Here is a 21,335-nt window from a genome sequence, read left to right as displayed (position 1 = left end):
TTGAGCAGATTACACAAGGAAATGTCCAGGTGGGGTTTGAATGTCTCCAGAGAGGGAGAATCCATGACCTCCCTGGGCAGCTGTTCCAGTGCTCTGGCCCATTAGCACAAAGAAGTTCTACCTATGTTGAGTGGAAGGTTTTGTGATTTAGTTTGTGGCCACTGCTCCTCATCCTGGCACTGGGCACCACTGAAAAGAGCCTGGCACCATCCTCTTGCCACCCACCCTTGAGGTATTTATACATATTGATGAGATCCCCTCTCAGTCTTGTCTTCAACAACTTGGCTTTTTCATCATTTGATTCAGAAGAATGTCTTGGATCACCCACTATGCAAGGATAAGTGTTCTCAGGAAAACTTAGGACAGAAAAGGACGGGAATGATGAGCTATTCCGGTGCTGAATGGATGCTAAGGAACAATTTCAGTCATGATAACCTTTCCTGATAACCCTGATACATAAGAAAGCACATAAAATGAAAGCAATTTGTCTCTGTTTAAGCAAGTCTGCATAAAATCATCATCTGTAACTTAGGAAAGTAACATTACCTCTACTCGGCTGTGGTACAGCTTGAAATTATGGAAATGAACCACGAATTTCCCCTCACCGCGCTGGGGTTTGTGGCCTGGCTGCCGCGGACGGTGGCTCGCCGCGCACGAGCAGCTTTCACACCCACAGGGAGACAGGCCTGCCGCGGTGCCCGTCAGGAGCCCGGGGAGCGCCGGCAGCCACAGGGAAGCGCCTGTGCCCCCTCAGGAACCGGGAGCAGCAGGGAATTGGGACAGGCCAGAGGCGTCCTGGGCAGGGACTGCGCGGCGCCATCGCAGCATTCCTCTACAGGGCAGAGGATCCTGTACTCATGGCGGCTCGTTGGTCTAGGGGTATGATTCTCGCTTAGGGTGCGAGAGGTCCCGGGTTCAAATCCCGGACGAGCCCAGCTTTTCTTATTTCTTTTTCCTTCTCCGCACCAGCGGCGGCTCCCGCGCACAGCGCGGTGGACTGACAACGAGACCCACTCGTTCGTTTTTAGTGCAAGAAAAAGCTTTAAGAACTCACCAAGGACGTGCCGCTCCTCTTCGTCTGGCACCGGGCGTCGCTACTCCCATTTTTCCCAGGCAGACCCCCGTCTTCCTCCTCACCGAGACAGTGCTGCGGGGCCGCTCCTCGCCCTTGCGAGCGGCTGAGCCGCGGCACACCGTACGGGCTCGAGCGCCGTCCCCGCGCCCCCGGTCCCGCTCGTGCCGTCCCTGAGGCGCAAAAGCGCAGGAGGGCCCCCGCGGCAGCAAAATGTAGGAATGGAACTTTTCGTCCCCTTCCCGGCGGGCTCGTCCGGGATTTGAACCCGGGACCTCTCGCACCCGAAGCGAGAATCATACCCCTAGACCAACGAGCCGCTCTCCTAACGCTTTCCCAGCTCAGAACTTCATTGTCGTCCCGGCTCCTCCCGCCCAGGCCGCCCACATTGGTGTATGTGTGGGTCTGTCCTTGCCGACCACCGCCACCGGCTTTGCCCAGCGCTCCGGAACACATCGCTGCTCTTCCGAGCTGCGGGGGCTGCGGCCATTTCTCCCTGCTCGCCCTCTCTGTCACCTTTCCCAGGATAATCCCTGGCATCGCCCTTCCTCCGACCCTACGGTTCCGCTCGTTAGCGACGTCTCCGCGTGTCCGCGGGGGGGCAGCGGCCCGCGCGGCGCTCCGCTGCTTTCCCCCGCGCGGACTGCGCTCCCGCGCTCATCCGAGGGGCGCAGGAACAACCCAGCTTTCCCATTTCCAATCCCATTCCCTCTCCCATTCCCACTCCCTCTCCGCGCGCGCGGTGGCGCTGGAAGCCGGGCGAGCTCCTTCCCAGGGGATGGGGAGGCGGACGAATGGGACAACCCAACGGCCCCCCCCCCCCCCAAAGGGTTTGGTTCGTCCCGGGCCGCGCCGTGCGCTACGCCCCCTGGCGGTGCGGAGGGGTCGCACCGGATCCCCCTCGCCTGTCCCGGGCGCGCTCGGACCCCCCGGGCCTGATCCGCGGGCAGGACAAGCGCCCACCGGAGCCACAGGCATCGCCCTGGAGTTCTGAGCCCACAGCATCCTCCTGGTTGGAATCCCGCTTGTCCCTGATGTGCTCTGTCCTGCTAATGCTTCATGACATCTTCATGTTTCCACGCCTCTGCATCCCAGACTTTTGTCAAAAAGTCCTACTCCTCCCTGTTCTTCAGTAGTTGCTCTGTCATATTAAATTTAAATTTTGAAGTCCTAATGCCAGTGGAATTCTCACCTTTTTTTTTTTTTTTGCCTGCTGCTATCAGTTCTGCCCATTCTTCCTCAGGCTTCTTCATTTCTCCAGGAGGAAATAAAAGACAAAGATTTTTGTTTTGCTTTGGTTTTACTCCACCATTTATTTATTCTGTTTCTCCCTCATTTTTCCATTCCCGTGCTCGGGACACACATACACGTTCTCTACACAGGCACACATATATCTGCATGTACAATAAGGCACAACCACTCACATCCAGATGGGACACTGTGCTGAGAGAAGAAACAGGGGGCAGCCAGCGATTGCAGCCTGTCCTGGAATACAAGCTAGAGCAAGCAGATTAAAATGGATTCAAAGGCAACAGTGCTCCACAGCATGGCTCAAAAGGGTGTGGAGGTCGTGTCTGCCAACAAGCCCATGATAATTCGGAAGGGAAAGTGCTGCTGGCTCTCAGCAAGTGTGACCGCAGACCATGTCACAGTATGGACATTTTGTTCTGTGTGGCCAACACAGCTTCAGGCACTGCTGTCAGGAAAACTGGTCAAGCGAGGGTCTGACATCCACCTTCCCCCAAATGTCCCCCAGATTTAACCTGTAACGACTGCTAGCCCATGACTTTCAGTAGCCCAAGAGTGAATGCAAATCTAGCACAGGGCATAAGTACTTTGGAGGGACTGGCTGCCTGAGCTTCACCAATTCAGCCAGGCAATGCCACTGGAAATTCAGCCAGCTAAGACTTCTTCTTTGACCTGCACAAAATTAACTGGATGTTTCCAGGAAGCTGGGATGCTTTCTATAATGAGTGGCTCTTGGTGGCCACGCACCAGAAGTTTCAAAACAGACTGGGTAGGTTTTGGAAGTGAGAAAGATTGATGGACAAGCAGCCCTTCTAAATCTGGACTGGAGCCCAGAACCAGATAAGAGAACCTGCCCTATTGACCTACTCAGCACATCTTTTCTTTGCATACAATCTGCGTTGTTGTCATTTTCCACCACACTAAAAGCACCCCAAAGCTGAAGCACACAGAACCTATCAGCCTACCACAGGTGGCTGTTTCACAGATCTGCCCCACTTCAAAAGGATTTTATTTTTATATTTATATCATTAATATTCATATATTTTTATGATCAATGTTCTAGGAGTTTTCCCCGTGTTCAGGGTTCACATTGTCTCCCATACAGAACATACGGAGAAAACAACAGTTTCCTATTGCTAAAACATTATTTACTGAACTTTTAAAACCTAAAGTCCTTCAAAAGAAGATACCAAAAAAGCACCATACATGTATGTATGTAACTGATGAACTTCATCTAAGACCAATGCAGGGGAGAAGAAAAAGACATTTTGGAGCAGGATGAAGAAGCAGAAGGATTATGAGTGGCTGTTGGCTCCAGGACAGTGGGTATCAGGTCTTTCAGTCCCCAAATATCACCAAGGAACACCAGCCAACCCCTGAGTTTTGAATCCTGAAGAGACTGCAAGCAGTCTCATGTTCCAGCTGTCCAAAACCATGATGGTGCAAAGCAGAGAGCCAACAAGTGGCCACTCAGCTCTGTGATGAGTCTCGACCTCAGGGGATTTCTGCATTCTGCTCCTCTCCTGCCACTGAAGGTTTTCCAGTACCTTCCATCTCGATTGGGTTAGGTGGCTCTTATCCACATGTTAAGTCTCCTCTGCCCTGATTGGGTGTGTCCTTTTGAGAGGGGAAAATAAGTAAGGAAATAATGAAAAATAATCATGGGTCTAAGCAAAGACAGTGCTGGGAAGTCCTAGGGGTACTTTGGTGGTTTCAGTGCTAGGAGGCAAAGGTGAGCTGCAGCCTGACCATGGGAATCCCTCCTTCAGCTGCTCCTTGTCAAACCAAGGAAGCATTTGAAGAGGAGGAGGCTGAGGTGGGACAAGACACATCCTCAGGCATCTGTGGCTATGTCATCAGTGGTTACAGAACACACAAGAAGGTGCATGGAAAAAGGCCTGCTTCAGCCAGTGGAAATCCTCCTTTATTTCAGTGGCAAAGGCCCATGCTTGCATGCTTTCAGAGCTGATCGTGAAACTGGTGTGCCCTAGGTTTGCTGGCAAAGCTAACAAGCTAAACACATAGGAAATATATATATATATATATATATGTACACATGTATACATACGTGTGCACACATATAAATATTTATATGTAAGGAGTCATATTGATATAGTGTATACATGGTTACTGCTGGGGAAATGTGCATGTTACTGCAAGTACTTTGAGATTGCTTTCAAAACAGCAATGCGGGAGGGTGCCTGGTGAGCCTCTCCATTATATTGAATCTACAATCAGCTTTGCTTCTTTTCCATCCTCTCTGTAACACCACCCAGGAGGGCTGCTTGTTTTGAGTACCCTGCTTCACAGTCTCTGCAGGCCTGAGATTTGAGGCTTCTGACATATGGGGAGCAGCAAATTTGTTGTTGTGTTCTGTCACACTGGCCATTTTTGCTAACAGCAAAACCCTCAGGTGCCTCAAGAGCCATCATCACACTGTCCCATCTTACCTGTGTGTCACAGCTATGCTGTGCCCTGGTCCTGCGTGACTGACACTGAAGGCTCACTGGCAGTCCCTAATCCCACTGCATCCTGCAGTGGTTCAGGTGCCAGCACTGTTTCTTCAGTGTCTGATGTTCTCTGTGTGTCTGTGCTCTCACTGCTCTCCTTTGTTTCAGCTTCAGCTTCCTCCCTTTCCTTGTCTCCCTTTCCTTGTTCACAGGCAGTGCTTTGCTGCTCTTCTCCCTGGGGACTGTCACACATCTTATTGTTTCCAGAGGGAGGCTGAGGAGAGTTCTCCTCTCCTGGGCCATCATGACACACTTCCTCCTCCTTTGTATTCCCTGTGTTATTCTTGCAAGGAGCAATTTCCTCTGTCTGTTTTTCCCCTTTTTCCTCATCTTCTGATCTACTGGATCCTCTCCTTGATGGGGGCTTCTCATCAAACTCTGCCTGTTTCTTCTGCTCTTTGCTCCCTTTTTCTTCATCCTCTGATCTGCTGGATCCTGTCCTTGATGCTGGCTTCTCATCAGACCCTGCCCGTTTCTTTTGCTCTTTGCTCCCTGTTTCCACCTCCTCTGTCTTGCCATTGGGCCCAAAGACCTCATCTTCCCTGGAACCATTTTCTGGAGAGGACAAGTTGACCCCTAGATCTTCCCCGTCTCCATACTCGGACAGAGATCTTCGGAACCTCCGGGAGGGAGGCCGGCGCTTTATCGATCCTCGCGTCCGCACCTGGGAGGCAGGAAAAGCAGACATCAAAGCAGTCAAGAGAGTGGTAATGGAAAGCAGGAAAGCACAACAGAGGAAAATGCCACTGGATGTACCAGCCTTTTCTGCTCTTGGCAGGTTGAGGAAGGAGTCTGTACTCCAGCTGGTGATGGTGAATGCAGGTTATAGCTCCTCACTTAAGTGCTGAGCACTCTGGTGACACCTGTGAAACTGTGTGGCTCCCCAAACTGAGCCTCAGCCACCTCAGACATTTGCTGGCGTGTGGCACCACCTGCTCACAGCACCCCCTGGCACCAGCCACCCCGTTATTGCTGAGCTGAGGTGACTGGGTCCTGCCCCTCCATCCCTTCCCTCACACACACTGGGCTGGGAAGGCTGCTTGGCAGGCAGAGAGGAGACTCCACACAGCTACACTGAAAGGCTGTTTGGAACCTGCTGCAGAAATCTTCTCTGTTGGCCACAAAAACACACTCTTACAGCAGGACTGAGGGCTCAGCCTCCTCTTTCTCCTCATCCCCAAGAAATAAGCAAGCCTTTTGGAATGGAGAAATCCTAGCACATATACCCTACCTTGTTGTAGAACTGCAGCTGAGTGCTCTCTGGGGGCTGATCAAAGCTGACTGGTGTCTCGCTGGGCTGGGACTGAGTCCCTGGGCTGGTGGGTGTTGAGGGAGGTGTGCTGAACGGAGAAACCAGGACTTTCATCCCAGGGCTTTTGGGGGACACTCCCGGCAGCAGAGCAGCTGGAGCAAAAGCCAGATTGGCCTGCAATGAAAAACACCCATTAGGGGCATGCGGGACAGCAGCGTGTGCTACACACGACAGCCACACAGGGGAACCCCTGCCCTGCCACATCTCTCAGCTGTCACAAGCCACAAACCTCCTGGTTGTGGGTTCCTCCTGGTGACACTGTCAACAAACAAGTCTGGGCAGAGAAGTTATGACTGGACATTTGTCTTTCCCTGGCAGCTGGAACTCAGGACATGTTCTTTTGTCATCCTGAGTCCTTTTGGGATTTTCCAGTGACCCAGCCAATACACCACAGTCTGCAGTGGCTGAGCTGGCAGAAAATCTGAACAAGCAGCCAGCAATGGTTCAAGATTTAAACCCTCCCATGTGTGCCTAACTGGAGCTTGCATTTTCCAACCTGATCTTGCAGACTGACCTGTGAGGCTGTGAGAAGACCATGGAAAGCAGCAAGCTTGTGATTAACTGTGGTAAAACATTTCCTGCTGGCTGCTCATTGGGAAGCACTCCTAGGCAAATGTCCTTGGGTGCATCAGGAGGGACAGTGCTATGAATAGGCTCAGGTTGTGTCAGGGTGGCCAGGAGGCTCTGGAGAGACACGTGCTGCTGGGACAGGCGGCTGGCAGGGGCAGGGCACTCTGTCTTCAGGCCATCGAATGCTGAGCTGCCCTCAGCAGCACAGATCAGGCACAACAGAAGCACAAGAAGGGCAGGAAGTGCTGGGTGTGTTGTGTGTAGCTGCAGGAATCCAGATGAGGGAAGTGCAGTGCAGAGCTTCCAGGCACACACACGGGACAGCCAGAGCCTGGAGCACACACCCCACTGCCAGGATTGTCACTGCCTGTGCTCAAGGCCAGCTCCCCAGTGGAGAGCAGGGGACTCAAGTGAGTGACACTGCTGTGAGGAAAGAGCTGGAGTAAGTCTCAGTCAGGGCTTCCCTCACTTTCTCTCAAGAGCTGCACTTAAACTGAGGCTCCTACCCCTGCTCAGGTAGCTTTGCTGCCATGCCCATGCCCAGCCATGTACTCCACAGATCCAAATGATCCTGATCCATGCCCTGACATGCTTATGGGCACACCTGGGGGTCACTGGATTGCTTCTGGTGCCCATTACCACTACCAGACCTGCTCTGCCTTCCTCTTTGTGTGTGGTGGGGTTGGTTCCTCCCCAGTGAGGCCCTGTTTACCTGGCTGTCACCCCTGGCTCCTGCATCCCCTCCTGCTCTGGCTGCTCTGCAAGGGAAGTAGCTGTGACCAATGCCAATCAGTTTTAATTTGCTGGGGAAGCCATGTGGGCTCTTCCAGGACCTACCTGCAGCTTTTCAATCATGGGTGAACTTTTCACCTTGACCTTGGGAATGGGGCAAGTATTTGGCGACCGCTTCTGCAAAACAGAATGAAACAGGAGAACATCACAGTGTAGCATGTGGAAAAGAGGAAATACAATAAAGGCTGAAAACTTGGAAGAGATAAGCAGAAACTGCTTGTAGGGAAGCATATAATGCTTCATATAGTGCTCCAACACAAAAGTTTCTTTTTCTCCATTCCTGACCCCGTTCTCCTTTTGCTATCTAGCCATCCTAGGGCTAGGTACATGTACCTCTCCTCTGGGCAAAAAGGGCTGCTGTCTGAAGTGACTGAGTTAAGTGATGTGTGAAGGCTCTGCTCCTACATTACCTTCATTAAGGTATCTAGCCTGTGGCAGAGTTTCTCCTGGTATTATTTCAGGACCAGGAAGATTAAAATTCTACCTCTTAAACCCTTAATGTTAGCAAATATTGTGAACTTTCTGTAACGGGAAAGACTTTCTGCCACCACTTGAGTAACCAAGTTAAAGGATATCCAATTAGTATAAGCAGGAAGGGCCTAAATGGCAGGAAAAGTAGAGTTATGAAAAGGCTGGAAGCAGTTTGAGAAAGAGGGAGCATTGCTTTGAGAAGGGGCATATTGCTTTTTTCAGAAAAGGAAGGAATCTAACATTTTAAAACATAATGTTCCTTTGGCATGGAGGCAGCAAGAGCCTGTAGCTCACAGATAAAAAGGACAAAGAACAACCTGCTTGTTAAGAGCAGGTGACAATGTGAAATTTGGTGGGTAGACCTCATACCCTGAAATACTGAAGGACAGAAGTGACCAAAGAGGGGCCGAGTGTAAAATTTCACAAGTAGCAGCCAGCTTACTGGGACTTGCTCATTCAAGGGTCCTAAAGAAATATGCTGTGGGTACTGCCAATAAGCCCTCTCTTCACTCTGGATTAATTATTCCCTTTTTTCAAAGATGGAAAAATCTCATGAGCACAACTATTACCCCATTATGCTCAACAAACAGCATGGGTGCTCCCTGTTCAAATCTAATAAATACCAGTGGTTCCTCAACAGTGGTAACTGGATGGATCCATCAGTGTGCCAAGGGTGAAAACAAAAGCCGTAGAAATGGGCTGTGCATCCATGCTGCAGGAGCAGGGAACAGCATGGAGCTGACTCTGGGTCATTACATGTGTGAGAGCAGGGGCAGGTTTGCTGCTGCCTGATTGATGGCTTTGACTGCACAGCCTGACCTCTCTGCCACCTCCAAACTCATGTCTCAGGAGAGAACAGGCTGCAGAGAGGAAAGACCTTGGCCCCCGATTAAATTGATACTCACTTGCTCATCATTGTCACTTGTCTCAGTTTTGTGGGAATACAAGGGAAGGGAGCAGGGTGGTTTCCTCCGAGTTGGCTTATGTGGTGGTACCTAAGAGAAGAAAACAACCAACTCAGCAGCAGGGAAATCAGGTTTCTTAAAAAGGAAGTGAAATTAAAACACCAAAGGGCATGCTGTGTGAGTGACCTGCTCATGAGGCAGGGCTCAGCCTGCCCAAATGAGTCATCCAAAGGCAGCGAAAGATGGTATTAGCACATGGCTGTGCTTGTGGCATGTAGAGCCAGTCCTAGTGTTGGAAGAGTAGTTTGTATCTCTTTCTTTGTGCAACAGACACTCTTCTAAGCTGTGGAGGGTGAAAAAGCCTTCCCAGAAACTTTGCCTGCAAAGCATCCTCCTGGAAACTCCTTCACACGGGAGAGGTTGTTACTGTTCTCTTTCCCAGCATTACCAGGACTTCCTCTCAATGAGTCTCAGCTGCCTGGTTCAAGATTTCCTTCTTTATGTCTGATTTATTTTTGGGACAAAAAGGAGAATTCTGACTCTTTCAGAATTTCAGCCCCATTCATTTCTCTTGAATGACATAAAGCAGTGCACAGGGACAGGGCCTCAGCTTCAACCTTAAATTTGACTAAGAAACAAATTCTCCAGAGGAGAAGGAGCGAGGCAACTTAATGGCAGGGACACTGATTCCTTCTGAATGTCCTTGGACTCTCAGAACTAAGAGAGAGCTCCCTAGGAAGGAAGGGATGCATAGCACATAACTATTGCTCTGGTCTTGCAGCCAAGCTGTCTCTATTTTTATGTCATGTTTGTAGTCTCCTGCCAAACTGTTAACACATTTACATGTGTTAAAAAAAATAATCCAAAATAACTGGCTAATATCCGGAATCTTGGATAATATCCACAATAAAGTATTTGCATAATTTTGTTTCCTTCTCATAGGCTGGCATGTGAAAAGTTGGATTGTGGCATCTTTGCCCTCTCTGCAGTCGGCTGTCTTGGAGGACCTGTGGACCTGATGTCACTTAAATTCTGGAGGTGCTGCACCCAGCCATGGCAGTGCTACATCTCTAAGCAGCCCAGGGCAGCCCTGCCCTTATCCTTGTGTCATGTCAGGAAGCAATAATGTGTCTTGTGGAAACCCCACCATTCTGCAACCATGAAATACTGCGCTGTGCCACAGCGGATGTGTCAGAGGTTCCCTGCTGACAGGATTCCCCTCTGCTGGTATGGGCCAAGCAAGGGTTAAAGACCATCCCTTGGGTCATTAATCTGAAGCTAGCTTGAGAAAGCTGGTGGGGAAGTGACAGATGGCTTGGAGAGAAAAGACAGGAAACTTTGTCCTCCTCTGTCTCTGGAGAAAATGAGTTTCTCTGCACTGCGAGGCCCCTCCACGCTGCCCTGGCTTGGGAGCAGCAGAGGTCTGTAGATAACACAGGAGAGGTCTGGGAACTTTCTGCCTTCTGAAGGGTGAGGGACTTAGTGCAATTAAATCCCATACCTTCAAAAGAGGAAATTACTGTAATGGGACGGATGGAGTGGTGTGCTGGCAACTGCAGGGGGAAAAAATAGAGCTTGGGAAAAGACTGGCTATTCCCATCCTGGGAGTGCTAACCTCTCATAGATGATGGCATGCCAGCCCTGCAGGGCAGAGGTCACCACTGCATCCAGCCAAAGACAGGAGGGGTGACAGGGAGGATACCCTTAGTCCAGGCTGGGATCCGGAGCTGAGGGGCAGAAGGGAGCAGTTCAGTTTCAAAAGATGCCTGAAAAGGGCCACCAGCAAACATTTATGCTTCTAAAAGAAAAAGGCATAATGATATAGGAGGCTCTCTGAAAATGTCCTCCTTTCATAAATAACCCTGACTTTTCCTTTCTTCCTAAGAGATGTATTCTAGTGTTCTGCTTAGCTGGAGAAAGTCAGCGTGTGAGGCAGTGCTTGGCATAGTGGGATTTCATTAAAATAGAGTTCAGCATGATAGAGATAGGCACAGAGTCTGAAATATCATTGGGAAGAGGCAGTGAAGGTGAGTAAAGAAGCAGCTTTCTCTCAGACTTACACAGAAGTAAGAACCTGGAGGAAACTTCCTTTTGTGAACGAGGTGCTGATGACATGCCACTGGCTGCTACACTGCATCATCTGTTGTTTGTTTCTTTTCCCATCAATATTGGCTATTTCATTATTCACTGCTGCTGTCTGCTCACAAAAGCCAGCCCAAATAGGACATGCATGCACTCCTGTCTGCTGCTATTGGGTAAATCTGTGCACCTTACCAAGCTCTGCAATGTCTTTGTTAGTGTCTCTCCCAAGACATGGCTCTAGCAAAACACTCATCCACCAATCAGCAATGCATGGGAGATACAGCCACAGCTTGCATTGCTCGAGGAGATGAATCCTTTGTGCAGATCCAAAATCAAGGTGGGTTCATGCTCAGATCACTGATGTTCCAGCAGGAACCTTCCCATTCATTTCCTGCTGGTGGCTGCAGAGCACCTTACCTCTTTTCCAGGGATATTGGCTGCTTGCTCTTTGAACTTCCCGGCTAGCTGAGCCACTGAGGGTGATGCTGACTTGTCCACCTCTGAGTTGGTCTCTGCTGGCCTGTTCTGACAAACCAGGAACAAGAAGTTGTGAGTGAAGGTTGGGAAAAGCAAGCTTGTGTATGTGTTTCAAAGTTCAAGAGTAAGCAAGGACTTGAAGCAGAGTTTCTCACATCTGGTATCAATCAGCCAGCCTGAGAGCAAGACATTTTGGAAGACAGGATTTAGCAGCATTTTCAAATATCCCAGAAAATCAGTAATTTCTGCAGAGCTTTTCAGCTCCAGCTGAAGAGCCTACACTCAGTACTTTTCAATGGAAACAAACCAGGTGTCTCAGGCCAAGTGTCTGCTCCTTTTATCCTTGCAGTGAGCAGATGGAGCAGGCAGTAATGTACATCCTCCGCCTTCTCATACCCTTGTTACTGCCCTGGTCACCATCAGCCTTGCTTTTCCAGTGGTTCTGCTGTGAGAAGCCATTCCCAGTCCTCACAGCAAGCCAACATCTGCTTGGAGATGTGTCCCTTGCTGTTCTGCTTTTTTCTCAGTGAAATACTGAGGCGGGTGGGGGGGAAGGAGGAAATACCATGGCTGAGAGAAGCCTCCCCTCCCCTGGGTCGACAGCAGGCTGAGAAGCAGAAGGCTTGTGCTGGAGTCTGGATGATGCAGCTCTTCCCACACCACACTGTCCTGGTGTCATCCCACATTCACCTTGTTTTCTTTGCTATGTGTCTATTGAGCAGTGTGAATAGAAAGCCTTGAAATCAAAGCTGTTAAAGGAAACCTTTGTTCTTCATCTCTAGTATCTGATGCCGGGGAAACCAAACCAGAGGAACTGAGAATAACTAACCAACAATTGTTATTCCAACCAGGAATAACAAGCCTGATCCTGTTAGAGGTGGAGAGCTCATAACAAGAAAGGAGGCTACAAACCATCTGTAAGGAACCTCATACCTCACAGCTTCCTGTACTACCACCATGAACCCATGACCAGCACCACACTTCTCACCCCACTGCCTCAGTGCCCTTTCTGTTTCTCAGTTTTGTTTGCATCGTGGAGAAAAGCCTTTCCCTTTCTCACAGAGCTGTAAATAAATACTCCCAATAAATGTTATCTTCTTTTTCCCAGGTCCACAAGCCCCTGTAGGTGTTTCCCATTCCCTGTTAGATTTCACATACACTTTGGAATAGCTTTCCTGAATCCAAGGAAGTCATATCAAGCTGTCTCGTCCCAGTGACCTTCACGCACCTTCCCCTCACCTTTTCACCTTTCACTGGAGTAATTACAGGCAGGGAAAGTGGCAGAAAATGGAGTGGAAGCAAGAGTGAGGTAAGCAGATCAGCAGGGCGACCTGCTGCACATGAAAAATGATGGCTGGGCTGAGTGGGGAGGGACACCAGTTCCAAGATGCAGGCTGTGTCTCCCTGCTGTGAAGGGGGGGCAGGCTGGAAAGAGGAAGGAACAAAGAATGAACTTGGAGAATACAGGATGAACTGGGAGGCTCATCATACCAGCTCCCAGGATACCTGGGCATGGCAGAATGGACACCTGAAGTAAGGACTCGATTGAAACTGAGCAGCTGCAAGTGCTCTGTCAGTGGCAGAAAGGCTGCCTCCCTCGTAGTCCATTTTTCTCCAAGAGCTTCTTTCACAGCCCTTTTGCCTTTTCCCAGAAAAGACACTGAACTTCCTCTTGGCCTCTCTGACCTCTTGTTTTTGGGGTGAATTTTTCCTTTCTTTCTTTTTCTTTTCACTTCAGTCTGAAAACACAGCTGCCTTTCTTTGATCAGAGCTGGGAGGCCAGCACGGTTCCATGGGTGTCTTGTGCTGGCAGCTCCTGCGGGCGCGGGGCGCGGGGCCGGGGCGCAGGAAGCTCTGAACATGCCATTCTAAGATTAGCACCAGTAGCCACGGGGCTGTGTCCTCCAGAAACTGCCAGCTGCAGACTCTCCCATTACGGAAAATAAAGAACAGGAAAGGATCCTTACTCAGATCCCTTCTGCAGTTACACTGCTGTGCTGTATTCAGCCTTTTTTACAAGTTTTTTTCTGCCCCAGGTGATCTGCCAGGCTCTGTGTCTTCTGGTCAAGGGAAGGTGTTATATTTGGGTGCAAAAAGTTCCCTTCCTTGAACTGCAAGGAGAACATAATTCCTTTGACTCCCAGGAGATGGGCTGGCAGTCTCCCTCTCCTCCTTCCCACCACTGTGAGGAAGGTGGGAAGCCTCATTTTATCACTTGCAACCCAAAGCGTGTACCAGCCCTCAGCCTCTTCCACACCTAAGACTAAGACATCTGCTTCTCTCACCCCAGAGCTCAGTGCTGCCTCTCTCCTGCCCCACAATATTAATTATGCAATCTTTCCCATTCCTGGTCATGCTGCCCACCTTGGTGAAATAACCCACCACTACTTTTCTAAATGGTTATGAGAAGTAGCTCTGTTCCTTTTCTCTCTCTTTCTCTTTTTCTTTTTCTATAACAGTGAAATTACTCAGACATTATTTTTGTGCTTTTTGCAGTCAACTGCTGATTCTTTTTCCTCTTCAGAAGAAAAGCATGGTCAGCCTGCTTGAGCTAAAACCACTGAGCTAAGGTTAAAGGCTTAGTCCATCAGTAATTTGGTGACCGATACTCTGAGATCTTTTACTGTTCCATAAAAATAAGCATTGTATATTCCGAAAAATGTCAGACAGAGCTGTAAACGGGAATTTAATTATACCATCAATGTAAGCATGGCACTGTCTGCAAAAAAAGGAAGTGCAACTACCAAGTTCTCTGTAAGGGGCTTGTTTCACTTTTCTCTTCCAAATAAATTTATAAAATTGAGTAAACTTGAAAATGGTTTTCAAAACCATGTTTCTTCATCTGCTTTTAAAACTGAGCCTAGTCCCTGTTAGCACTGGGGAAGAAAGTTCTGCCTTTATCTGTGTCTGAGGTACAAATGTGCCAGTTTGAGCCCCCCAAACCTCTCCTTCCTTATGCATCAGAGTTCTTGCCTCTATTGTGAGAGCAGAACTGCCCACCGACCCCTGGCTCTGCAGATTGTGTGAAGGGAGGCTTTTTGGCACAGATCCTGCTCCTCTCACAGGTTACCTGGGTCCACTGGATCCCCACAGAAATGTCCCATCATGTACCTGGTTTGATTGCTGAAAAGAGGAAAGTTCTACTGGCTGTCGTTCAGTGCACAGTTTTGGCTAAATACCAGCTGAGTAACAGCAGAGATCTATACTTCCCTAATCTCCTTTCCTCCCCTACCAATCCTCTGACTCATCTGCTTTTGCAGGTAGGACATTTTGGACAGAAGGGTCACCTTTTATCTGAGAAGCAACACCTCCACAGCACCTTGCAAGGCTGGAGTATTCAGCAGCTATGAAATCAGTGATGGCTACACAATTTTTGGTACTGGTCCTGTGCAACTATCAGCCCAATTCTCATGCAGCTGCATCTAGACATGGTTTTGAGGCCAGTCCCTGATCTCCACGTTTTGAAAACATCCTGTTTTCAGAAAAGCTTCGCAGGAATGATTCTCTGCAGCTTGATCTCACACCAGCCCATCATGCCAGATCCTGTGCTCACACAAGCGCTGCAAAACTCCCCCGTGACTCTCATAGGGATCTTTTCATTGCTGCACACACAATCTACCTCAGCAACAGCAAATACAGCAAAAATAACTCTAAATACAGTGTCTCAGAGGCAGATACAATAAGGCATCCAAGGCTCAGGGCTAGCGTCTTGATTACAGATCCAGAAAGGGTGATATTCAGCACCCAATGCTGCACCATGAGAAGGGAGTAGTCAGTATGCTAGAGGAAAACAAGAAGATGTCAGTAGTTTTGGGGCACAGTTTCATAAGCCCTGGGTTTCAGACAGCTTATGTTTCCAAGCACTCATTCTCCCCTGACCTTTCCTTTCTCCCTTCCCCCCTCCCCTGCACCTGTGTGAGTTTGTGGGGCTGTGCTGTAAACTGGATCACTGAAATGATCTGGGCTTAAAATACACCCTTAACTCTTTACAGGGTTATTTTTAACCCGGATCATTTCAGCCTTAGAGTTCACAGCATGGCCCACCACGTGTTTGCCCTGCTGTAGTGGAAAGGGAGGGAGAGGTGGCAGGGGCAGCCTAAAGCACAGAGGAGAGGGCTCCCCTTTAACTGCTCCAGCCAGAGCCTGAGGAAATTACATCCCTATATGTCCTCCTGTTCTGATAAAACAGAAAAATCATATTTTAGCATGTCTGCTGGTAGAGGCTGCACTGGTCTGGAGCACTGGTGTTTCACCCTGCAGTCTGTTGCCACCCACCCGAGGTGCAGCCAAGTCCAGGCCATGACCTCTGAGCCACCACAGGGAGCACATCACAGGTAAGAAGTTGCCATTAAGCATCCACAAAACACCCATAAATACTGTGTCAGCCATCCCCAGCAGCTCTGCTTCAAAAAACAGCAGCCACAAAGTGTAAGCAGGTTCTCTTTGTTGCATGGCAGAGGCCAAGCTCTACACCTGTAGGACCTGCTCAGCTAAGGAAGGGATGGGGAATGCATCTGTGGGGAGGAAACTCCTGAAGTCAAAATAAACCATCACCACACTCTGCCTGGAGGCCAGTAATTGGGAAGCAGTGCTGTGGTTTCGTTGGGATTAAAGCATCAATCCCAACCAAGGCTGGACTTCAGGAGGGAACAGAGCCTCTTGCAGACCCTTGCTTCCCTGCCTGGCTCAGCTCTCCCAAGGCAAAGCATTCTGCACAAAGCCTTCCCAGGACTCACCCTTCTCATTTTTCAGTGAGGTAGCTGCAGGATTTGAGGAGCCAGCCAGCCACAGCCCTTGTCTGCACAGGAAAGCTTATACCAAACTGAGCTAACTCTCCCAGCTTGCAGGGCAAAACACAGCCTTAATCTGATCGAGGTGCTGCTTTTCTGCCTAACTGAACTCATTTGCAATCAGCTTGGCTGAAAGGAGCTGTTCTCAAGCTCACAAGTACCTGATTCTGACACAGAAAGCAGCATTTTGGGAATGAAACCATAAGCTGCATCAGGGAATATGGCTCCTTTCAGGGCTCCCCAGGGGTTGGAGGGGGTGAATGTCTCCTACTCCTGCACTGAGGCGCTGCCTCCTCCCCAGAAAGGTTCCCCTGCAGAGCTGGGTTTGATGGACCTGCACATCTCAGACCAAGAAATGAAGAAGTGATGACAGTACAGCTCCAATTTGGGGCGACGATTTCCATTGGCAAGAGCCAATCCCTTCTCCCTGACCCATCTTTTCTTCAACCACAGAGGCCAGCTGGAGGCAAAAGGTCACTGAGTAGTCACACAGGGCTCGATCTAAGGTACGCTTCCTGTTTATCTGCAGAGGACATGAACTTATGCTCTGGAAAATGCACCACAAATGCATCTCAGTTATTTTGGCTCTAGCATTTTTTAAGTGCAGATAAGATTAGATGGGCAGCTCATAAGGAACTCCTCTTTAAATCAACTAAAAAAGCTAAAGAGTGGTTTTTAATCAGGATTGGACCCCTGCTACTGAATGGAAAAACCTCTGTAATTTGGAGTTTCATTCAAAGTAATTTCTCTGTCTCTGACATTTAGATGAATCCCAGCCTGCACCCTCCTGCCAACATAACCTGAACTGATTTGTTTATCTGTACCCATGTGAGTACATCAGTGGCATTGGGATCATACTGAAAGGGAAACATTGTTTGGACTGGGAAGGGAGGGGCAAGTAAGCAGGGTATGTTTAAAACAAACTCCCCCAAAAGAGCAAGCTGAAAGACGAGAGGGTGGGAAAACACCTGAATCACAGCATGAGGAATCAGGCAGCACAAAGCAGGAGATGCTGCTACCCAGGAGCTGAGCCTCCCTGTTCTCCCTGTGACCCACAAATGCACAAACACAGGCTGAACACAGATTGCCCAGGAAGTAGGTGGGCTCACTGGCCTTGGCCCATGTTCCACATCCCTAGAAGGAAATCTCATGATGCTTGTTCCGACTGGAGCTCAGCACCACGCTGGGCCCCTGGCTCAAGGAGCAATACATCCCAAGATGTAAGCCCTGAATAAACAAAACTCTTCTTGCTACTCTGACCCCTCTTCAGCCCAGCAAAGCATCCTTCTTTGCATCTCTCTCTTTACTCTTCTTCACAAATCATTCTCACTGGAGACCTTCCAGCTCTCTGTTTCAAGAGGGATTTGTGTGATTTATTTACTCACTTGGCGTTTTATCTGGCAAGGAAGCTGCTTCTTGTCTCATTGTAGTAAATTTTAATTATTGGCAGAAGCCCCAGCTGGAAGTGGCTGCAGCTGTGGCTCTGTGATACCTCCTAGCTAGTCCTGTCCATCATTGTGTCAGTGTAGCCTGTAGCACCTTGGGAAGCAAGGCCAAGGCTCCTACCTGCCTTTCCTACCATTTACTGTACATCAGGGGTGATATTTACTGTGCTCTGCTCCGCCAGAGCAAAAGCTACCCTGTGAGACATCTCTGCAACTTCCTCTGGTGGGGCTAGGCTAGCCCTGAGAACTTTGTGAGCATTTAGAGCATTACCACAGTTAACTTCCAGGAGAGGACAAGACAAGAATATCTTGCAGGCCTTTCAAATGTATCCTAAACACTACAAAAAAAAAAAAAAAAACAAAAAAAACCAAAAAAAACAAAACTTTTCTACTTCTATTTCTCTGCAATATTTTCTTTGATCAGCCTTTACCAGATGCAGAGCCATTTCACAATCCCAATGAGAATTTTGTGAGCTTTATGAATGGCAGCATGCAGAGTCCTCATCCTTTTCCCCCCAAGCTGCCATCAGATGGCTGAGCAAAAAGGAATAACTGGTCTCAGTGTGCCATAGGCCCCTCACTGCTAGAATGCAGGAGTGAAATGTAATAGAAAACTGAGCAAAGAAAGTAAGATTTCCACTTCAAAGATACAAGAATAATTCAGGAGCTGATACCTGGCCATAAAATCTGGTTATGAAAGAGGGTAAGGGTTTTTTGAGGAGTATAATGATGACCCCAGCATGCTCTGCAGAATCCTTGGGTGGTAGGACTGGCATTTTGAAGGTTGTGCAAACAGATTTCTAGTTGGACTTGCAACAAAAGGAGTTAATGTCTTATATGAGACAGTACACAACTGTGCAGAACCATTCCATGTCCAAGATAAAGCTTCACCTACATTGTGAAGCCTCAGCCAGGGCAGAGGAAGCCTTCACATCTGGTTGATGTCACACGCAACAGATTCATTCTTGCTTTGGGGAAATTGATGTCACACGCAACAGATTCATTCTTGCTTTGGGGAAAGCAATCTGTGAATTATATTGTGAATGCTGGAGTTTGGGCTCCAGATTTCTGAATACTCTGCAAAGACAACAGGACCTCAGATTAGGTTTGGGACCAGTCTGAGCTGCTGGCCCCAAAGATAGGTTTTAGACTGCTCTGACCCAGTCACACATCTCTTCTGTCCATATCTCTACATAACTGGAGATTGTGGTTTCCTTGAGACAAGGGAGTGCTCGTTAATCGAGAAATATCAAAAAAGTAAAGAAATATTGGACATGGAAGTTTTGGAGGCTGTCAGGAGAAGGTAAGGAGTCTTACATGGGCTGCCTTCAATGTTGGAATGCAGAGATCCCTAACAGCTCTCCTGAGTTCCCTCTGAAAACAGGACCTCTCACAGCAGCCCTAACAAAGACTCAACTAAAACTCCTGAAATGCAAATGGCAGGAAAACACATCAGGTCTTCTCTTAAACTCTTTCTTTTTAAAGTATTTTCAGTGGAGAGCAAGCTTCTTTCCTGAGGGTAAATCACTGCTGGCCTTTCTCTTAGAGTCTATTGAATAAGTTAGCCACAAGAACAACACAGAAGTATGACATTCCTTCTCAGAGTGGCACCCAGGTCAATGCTTATCCCACCCCAGAGAGGTGAATACAGAATGAGTGTGTGCCTGGCCTCAACTGCAAGGCTATTGCACAGCTATAATGAGGGTGATAATGAGGAAGAAGGTCTGACTCTATCCCAAGGCGGAATAGTATGAGGAACATGGACTACAAGGGATTGTTTGTTTTTAAGAGAAAGGGCAGAAAAATTCCACTTTACATAAAATATGTAAAAATATGTAACACTTCCCTGAGTTTGGAAAGAGTTTGCTTTAGGGCAACATTCTTCTCAAGACTTGCAGTGATCTGGTCTTGATTTTCTCATTCTGAGAGTTCCCTTGTGAAGTGCTGCCATCTTGGCACTCGGGTCAAGCACTGCCCAAAGGGTAATGTGAGGATATTCCAGCTCAGCAGCTTTTGTCCAGAAGACTACAAGAAAATCTCTCAATGCCTCTTGAAAACTACCGAGGGTTGGATCTTCCATATTTAAAGGCTAACCCAAGCAAGATTCAGGAATTGCGTAGAGGCCGGTAAGTAGCCCAAAACTAGTAAAGGGACAGATGTTTCTCAAAGGAAGAAGCACTGTGTTGAACTCATCCACTACACTGTAAATAAATGGTTTGTATACTCTCAGCCTTGCTTGCTAAAAGTAGAGGGGAAACTCCTGATGGCTTTTCATCCTTTAGTGGTTTGAGGTACTCAGGTCTATTTGTCCCTATGAGATACCAATAGCCCAAGTGTGCTGGGCCACGGGGACCACTGGGGGCTGGCTGGAGTGAGATGCTGTGGTGTCAGCAGAGCCAGGCAATGCCAGGCAGGAGGAGACAGGCAGAGGAGAGCAGCCAGTGCTAGACACACAGGAGAGGAGCTGTGTCCCTCACAACAGAATTATAGGAAACATCTGTAGACATCGGGAAATTTGATGTGGTGCATAAACTATCTACCTTCTGTTTCAGAGAGGGACTACAATGAAAATAAAATGAGATAATCATTATTTTAAGCAAGTTGTTAGTTCCTTTGTGCCATGGTACGTCGCTCTCAGGAGTGCCTGGCCTGTGCTTGCCAAGATCCATCTGGAGAGATTAGCAAAGGCAACAAGAGTCACTGTGAAAGGCACAAGTGAGATCTTGAGCCTCCCTTTTGACAATGAAAATATTTGGCAATTGCCTGGTGCCTGCATGTTCCCAACACTGCAAGGGCTGATTAATCTCAGCAGCATTACCTCAAATCACTGTCAGGAGCATGTGCTGAGAGGGCAATGTATGGGCTTGTGCACTTTAATGCCTGTATAGCTACTGCTGCATACCCTCCAGAAATGGTCCTGAAACAAGCTAGGGTTTCACCTGTCACGAGAGCACTCAGGTGATCAGGCAGGCGTGTGAGGTCTCCTCTGCCCCAGCAAACCTTGAATTCTTTGCTACATGTTGTCACGGCTTTAACAAGCAGGCTGGCAAGTGCTTGCCCAAAACTCTGGATTAAAACCCATCCCTTCCTGGGTAGACCAAGGGGTTTGAAGCCCACACCCTCAGAGAAAAGAACAGAGCCCAGGCTTCCTGAGAAAGTGTCTTATTGCTTCTGGCAAAGGCTGCCAAGAGTGGTTTGATCCAGCACCACCATTACCAAAAGAGGCAGTGAACTGCAGCACCTGGTCCCTAGCGGGCAGGGTGCCTGTGCAGGGGCAGCATGTATGAAACCTCAGTCTGTACCCTACAGAGACACAGGCAGCTCTTGGCTCTGCTGTGCCCTGAGCAGGAAAAGGCTGTTCAGCTATGACTCTCTGTGCAGGGATGGCAAACCAGTTAAAATCAAAAATTTAAATAAATTCTTTTGTGTGTGTTCCTAGTGGTTTGGGAATCCATGACTGAGGTGATGACAGAAACCTCCAGCAAAGCATGGCTGTCACTGTTTCCTTTTCTGCAATAAGTGCTTTTTGTGAGATGCCTGATCCTGTTTGCCATGCTCAGAGTATTCTAATGAGAAAAAGAGTGCTGGGAAGAGACGAGGATGTGGGACAGCGGGAATGTAATAGGGACCCAAGGACTGGTCAAGCAGAGCAAATCCAGGC

General features: G+C 48.7%; 1 protein-coding gene across 3 annotated transcripts in view; it reads right to left on the bottom strand.

The window, feature by feature from the left end:
- Positions 1-2,190: 2,190 nt before the first annotated feature.
- RCSD1 (RCSD domain containing 1) overlaps positions 2,191-21,335 on the bottom strand; it is a 30,447-nt gene continuing 11,302 nt past the window's right edge. The window contains exons 2-7 of one of the 3 annotated variants that reach the window (XM_084226157.1): positions 11,380-11,487; positions 8,881-8,970; positions 7,550-7,621; positions 6,062-6,256; positions 4,771-5,494; positions 2,193-3,937 (exon numbers count right to left, since the gene is read on the bottom strand). In XM_084226157.1, the coding sequence (XP_084082283.1) occupies positions 4,784-5,494; positions 6,062-6,256; positions 7,550-7,621; positions 8,881-8,970; positions 11,380-11,487 (1,176 nt within the window). In that variant the 3' untranslated portion in view covers positions 2,193-3,937; positions 4,771-4,783. Of the gene's footprint in view, positions 5,495-6,061; positions 6,257-7,549; positions 7,622-8,880; positions 8,971-11,379; positions 11,488-21,335 lie in introns of all 3 variants that reach the window. The other 2 variants (XM_084226156.1, XM_084226158.1) reach the window with 2 other exon arrangements.

This window comes from Fringilla coelebs (assembly GCF_963513975.1).
Source record: "Fringilla coelebs genome assembly, chromosome: 2".
Taxonomy (NCBI): domain Eukaryota; kingdom Metazoa; phylum Chordata; class Aves; order Passeriformes; family Fringillidae; genus Fringilla; species Fringilla coelebs.
This window is presented reverse-complemented; position numbering and strand designations above follow the sequence as displayed.